The 6,000-nt window shown below is 36.2% G+C and overlaps 1 protein-coding gene across 1 annotated transcript in view; it reads left to right on the top strand.

Annotated features, from left to right (window-relative positions):
• Window positions 1-6,000, top strand: part of rad18 (RAD18 E3 ubiquitin protein ligase) — a 29,377-nt gene continuing 23,377 nt past the window's right edge. The window contains exons 1-4 of the mRNA XM_023280714.3: window positions 1-161; window positions 1,080-1,158; window positions 2,235-2,296; window positions 2,670-2,740. Of these exons, the coding sequence (XP_023136482.1) occupies window positions 111-161; window positions 1,080-1,158; window positions 2,235-2,296; window positions 2,670-2,740 (263 nt within the window). The 5' untranslated portion in view covers window positions 1-110. The remainder of the gene's footprint in view (window positions 162-1,079; window positions 1,159-2,234; window positions 2,297-2,669; window positions 2,741-6,000) is intronic.

Here is a 6,000-nt window from a genome sequence, read left to right as displayed (position 1 = left end):
TAAGCGTTCTCTTGCTTCTGTGCTTCTGAAAGTCCGTCTGCTAGCCGCTAAAATCAAAACTGCTGTACTGTAGCTAACTCTCTCAGATACATGCATTTTGTTTCCTAGACATGGCATTTCAGAGTGAATCGGATTTACCACCCGGCCTGGCTTGTTTGAAAGTAAGTCGTAGCAGTATTGTACTTGTTTTGTTGACATGCGTACTACTAGCCCTTAGCTAAACTAAACAGCTAACGCTATGTGGCATCAACGCGATGGTCAGTAACGTTTAACTAAAAACAGGTTAAATGAAAGCACATTGCGATATGTTTTTCAGAATCTTTTCTCTGTAACTGACTGTTGTACGAACAGTGGCTAATGTGGCTTACAAACTAAAAACTTACAACGCTAGTGCTAACCTGCTAAAATAGTTACCTAAACATAGCTGATTTGAGGTCACATCAGGTCAAACACATTTTTTCTGAGATGTTGTACAAACGTATCATGACAATAAAGCAAGTGCCATTTAACTTGAAATATTTGAACCACACCATATCGACGTATGATAACATGAGGAAGGAGAATTAGTTTAGCTGTGGGACTGCTTGAATGAACCCGTGTTTGTTCCAACTTGAAGTATATCCTGCGAGGGTTTAGAAAGTAGCATAGGAAATACAGTAGCATAAGATAACTGTCATGTAAAAATGTGCCTTCCTCACTTCGTGACAAAGTTTCCAAAGGAAGAAATCACCAACTTGTCTTATGGTATTGTTTTGTAACAGTCATTAAGGGACATTTTCAGTTGTGAAATGTTGCACTGAAAAGCAAAAATAAACGTTGTCTTGATCCTAAAATAAAGATATAAACAAAACACGGAACTATGCATGCAAGAAGGAGCCCTTTACCTTGGATTTACAAAGAAAAAACACTCAATAATGGTAATGATGTCATGCTTTGAACCTGCCATATTTTCAATAGGTGATGTATTATTTGCTATTGCATAAGCTAATTATTATTGCCAGGCAGCTTTATTATTTACAGTTGTTGTCGTATCATTGGGCAATTTTTAAATATCACTGTCTTTTTTTCCCCATCTACAGAATATTGAGAACCTGCTTCGGTGTCCTATCTGCTTCGACTTCCTCAACATTTCAATGATAACTAAATGCTCGCACAATTGTAAGTAACAAGTAAAGCAGCTTTTAAATGGCCCTGATTGCTAATTACTCTACTGAGAAGCTTAGATTAGCTTTGACTATACAGTATGAAGGCAAGACCATTGAGTGAATTGTATTGTATTGACAAGCAAAATCAAGCTGAGAACCATTCGAAAAACAATTTGAATCCGTTTTAAAGCTGAAACAAAATCACTGTCTATTTGATGTGTTCAAAGCACAGGGAGGTTTGTTTAACTGTATGATGCAAACAAGCAAAAAAACAAACAAACTTACAGAGGCCAGTGTACTTGGTTTTGACAGTTTAAGAACTGGTTTATTTTGCTTTCGAAATTTGTCACCAAACATTATTTTATTGTTTGTAAATCATTCCTTGTTATTGTTTAATTGGTCCTACATTGTACATTAGCTTTGGCTTTAGTTATTATTAGCACCCCAAGCATCAGTAGCCATCTGCTTTTGTCTCTGACTTCATGACATTAATTGAGTAACTTTCCCCCCTGATGTCTTTAATTAGAAAGAAGAAAAAAAAGATAATCTTTCATTTGGAGTTTTGATGATGGTGCTAGAAGGCACTGTCTTAACACATTTGTCCACAATCTCCCAAGGCTTCAACTAGGCTGAGATCTTGTCACTGTAAAGACAGTAGCAAATGATTTACATCATTTAACACTCATTTAACAACTCAGTGTTACTGAACAGGCTTGTCACCTGTTGATGGAGGCCTTGTTTTCCTGGGATAGACCACTCCCATCAAGATAGAAATCTTTCATCATAGAATAAAGGTGATCACTCAGAACAGCTTTGCACTGATTTGCCCTGTAATGGGGCATCCCTGCCATGCCAGCCAAATGCCTCCCAGCATAACAAAACTACCAAGTACCCTCTCCGTAGTGGTCAGGTGTTAAAGTTTTTTCTTTAAATTTTCACCCATCCATATATGAACTGAATACAGTGGTGCACTAAGGCTAAAAGAAGATTTTTAAAAATATTGCTCAGTCTAAATTGACTTACAACTTGGTCTACTGGTGTCTAACAGATTATGTATAACATTTATTTTGTTTGCATTTCCTTTTACAGTTTGCTCCTTGTGCATTAGAAAGTTTCTTTCCTATAAGCTGCAATGTCCAGTTTGCAATACAGTAAGTATAAACTTTACTTCAGTATGTAATTATACCCCAGGGCTGTATTTGCATATTCATGAAGATCGTTGCCCCAGTAGGAATGACACATTCTGAGTAGTAATCAGCAGCTATTTTGTTAATCAACTAATTTGTTAATCAGTTAATCAAGTAAGTAATTTGTCATGCAAAAAAAACAACATTCTCTCTGTTTCATATCATTGTAAGCTAAATATCTTTGGATTTTGATCTCAGAAATATATGTGATGGACATTTTCTAGACCAAACGGTTCATTGAACTAATTATTTGTTCAATGAACATTCGATGGTGAAAATGACATCAGTTCTAACTATAGATGCAGTGTTCTTCATATCTCATTACTTTTTCTTTTAGCAAATGACTGAACCAGACCTAAGAAACAACCGTTTACTGGATGACTTGGTCGTGAACTTTCAAGCTGCAAGGTAATGTACAGCTGATGACAAATAATTTGAAAACTGTCTTCTGTCTGAAAGCTATTGGAACTTTTTCTGCATAGACACCTTTGTGCACACTGCAGCACCAGTACTTGTTTTTTGAAGCAGTATTACAATCTTGGAGTGATTGAAAAATCAAAATAGGAAATTGTGTTGCATGATCCACTATGCATATGAAATATGCAAAATATGTTTATCAGCAACAATAGATACTTATTGCTAGATAGATGATTTTTGTGAGAACCATGCTGCTTTTATTCATCATGTAAATACTACCAAATAAATTATTATTCTGGCATTTTGCACTCCAGCCCAGTTGAGGAACAAAGATCTAAGCAATTAATTTTGCCACAGTCCTCTACAGCTTGGAGTATTTTATATTTTTAGAGTGATTATTTGTAATTCTACCTCCTTTAGAGGTAAACTAAAAGAATAATAAAAATGGCAAATCAGGAAATAAGACTTACTTCACAATCCATGTAAAACCTCCTTACTATGAACACAGGTGCTCTGACTGAGCATCTCTCCAATTTGTGTTTTCGTGACTCTAAGACCTGAAGAGAGCAATGATTATTGTGATGATTTCAGGGGATCCCATTGTTATTGAGAAGATTACAGTATGTCTGCAAGGGAACCTATTTCAGTTTTCTTCAATATGCCAGAATCGGAGAAACACTTATAATTGCCTTCCCAAAAGCCAGTTCTGATTTAAAGATTTTCTGTAAATCAAATGGGGATTTTGGTTTCATCAACTGAGGTCATTCAGGGCTCCCCTTGTATTATCCTTAGCTGTGTGTTGTGTAGCTTTAGGGCTGACGTGTTTTCATTGCAACAGGATGCAGACACAGGGAGCAGAGTCCAGAGCTTGGCTAAAGGAAATTTGTTGGTACTTTCAATCTCAGGGTTTTTTTTTTCCTACAGTGACACTTAAAACAATGCAGGGAAACATTGCTTCGAACAAGATTGTCCTGTTGTGGGTAGCACTGGCCACTTGGGTGCAGCTAGCCTCATGCTCGCAGTCGCTGCTTGGCTTGGGCAGACTGATAAATGTTGGGCTGTTTTTGTGCACTTTGACAGTTGTTTTGTAAAGTGAAATGAACTAACACAAGTTACAATATCAAGGTACAATAGGTTATATGATTATGTCTTCCTTCAGGGTCATAAACTCTTGCTCTTAATGTGACTCGTGCTCTGTATCCTTGTCAGTCTGTTTCAATAAAAACAAACAATACAAAAGTACAACAGAACAGACATCTCCCTGAGGCTGTATATTTGGTTTTGCCTTATAGATAATGATCTCTGAACAGAGTCTTATGATCCATTTTTTAGGTTGCATCTGCTATGATGAAAATAAGCCTGTAAGCCTAGCTGTGGCTCTTTTTCTGCTCATTGGTGCTCAGTGTCTCTGAAAAAGTCAGACTAAAACTATCAGGATTGTTTCATCAAGGTCTGGGCTCATGTCGATAGAATGTCTGAATGCTGTTATCAGTTAGTAAGCCATAATGTTTGTCCCCTCCATCAATCACCTTAATGTTATCAACACTCTGAAAGGTCTCCCCGCAAACTGCAGACCCTCTGATTGTCATCACTGCTGCGAATGAGTGGATTACGCAGCTGCTCTTTCCTTCACTTTTTAATTTCCTGCTGTCTAGCATTGAGCATCTGAAAAAAATGGGATTCCTTGATAGTGAATCTGTCATCAAGAGCTGTTGTTATGTAAAAACAGACTTGTTGCAATCAGTTTAGTTTAAGATTATTCTCTTTTCGCTGAAATTAATATTTTACATTAAAAGTGTTTGTTTTATGCACTTTAGTTTTGGCATGTATAAAACCTTGTCTGTACAGAGCATTTTAAAAAAGAATATTTATTTATTTATCCAGCCCATCTGGTTGGTACATTTTCTGCTTTAGCACATGTATAGGGATTACTTCCTTCAGCGAACCACTCACATTTTTTATTATGAAAACACTGCACTAGGTAGTTGTTGGCTGATGGGCCTAATTCACTGCCATTAAACTAGAGGCCTGTGTCTCTGGCAGACCATTAGCTGTTATCACAATGCCAAGTATTGTTGCTACAGTACCCACTTACCTTGTAGCCTCTAATTTGTTTACTTTGGTAGAAGTGGAGCTTGCACATTCAGACATCAGATAGTTTTCTATTAAATTTAATCACGATGAGCAAAATGCCTCTTTTTTGTTAATGGACCTGTGTATTCATACTTCTAAGCAGCTGTAGTCTTTAATGACATTGATAATGTATCTTGAGAGATGTTACCACCAAATGATCATATGAGGCAATGGTATCTTACAGACGTTGTCCAATGAACCATTATTTAACAGATGTGTGGTAGGGATGAATTGATTTCAAATCAAAATTACATTTTGAACAAACGCAATTAGCAAATAGAAAAGGTTATAGTTTAAAATGCACATTATGCAGCATGACTAACCAAGAGTTCGATCTGTTTTGTCAGTGGTCTTACAAATTCTTGCCATCGTCCTGTGTGAGTCATGCTTTTGATGGAAACGTGTGTTAATGTTCCATCACACGTTTTAAATCTAATACTGTGAATATTGAACTGAAGTCTGACTTTTCAAAAATAAGTATATCTGAAGTCCTGTTGCAGTTGTCAGAAAATCACAACCAGCTGTTTCCAGAAACTGCTAGTCCTTGATGTTTGTGTGCTTAAGATTCTTAACATCATCTTTAAAAGTGTTATGGTTGCTGTTCTTGCACTTTTAAACCCACTTCTAATTATAAAAGTTTATCTTTCGCATGCTAATGGAAATCAATGTGATGGGACAATTTAAGTTCAATTAATGTCTGAATTTTAAGTAGAGGGTATTGACTCATTTCTGACTCTTTTGGTTACTAGAGGTCTAGACATGGAAGATTGGTGAGGTTGTAAATAAAAAGCCTTAACTTTGCATACATTATCATCATGCATTACAAAAGCATGAATTAAGTTATTTTGATCTATAAAGTTCTTTGTGGTAGTGCTTTTGTCACCTATTGCAAAGATGTGTATGTGCTGGTTGCACCATTTGGGCTATGGGAGAAAAAAAAAATTATTCTACCACATAAGTAATTGTTATACAGCAGTCTCAAGCATGATATTGGAAACAACTGTCAAAAATTTACTTCAGTACAATGTTACAAATTTTATACCCAAACTGCACTAAATATCTCTTGCCTCTCTAAATATATAGTGTGATTTACTCTTCCAACTTGTGTCTTTTCTATG

This window comes from Amphiprion ocellaris, chromosome 5 (assembly GCF_022539595.1).
Source record: "Amphiprion ocellaris isolate individual 3 ecotype Okinawa chromosome 5, ASM2253959v1, whole genome shotgun sequence".
Taxonomy (NCBI): Eukaryota; Metazoa; Chordata; class Actinopteri; family Pomacentridae; genus Amphiprion; species Amphiprion ocellaris.
This window is presented reverse-complemented; position numbering and strand designations above follow the sequence as displayed.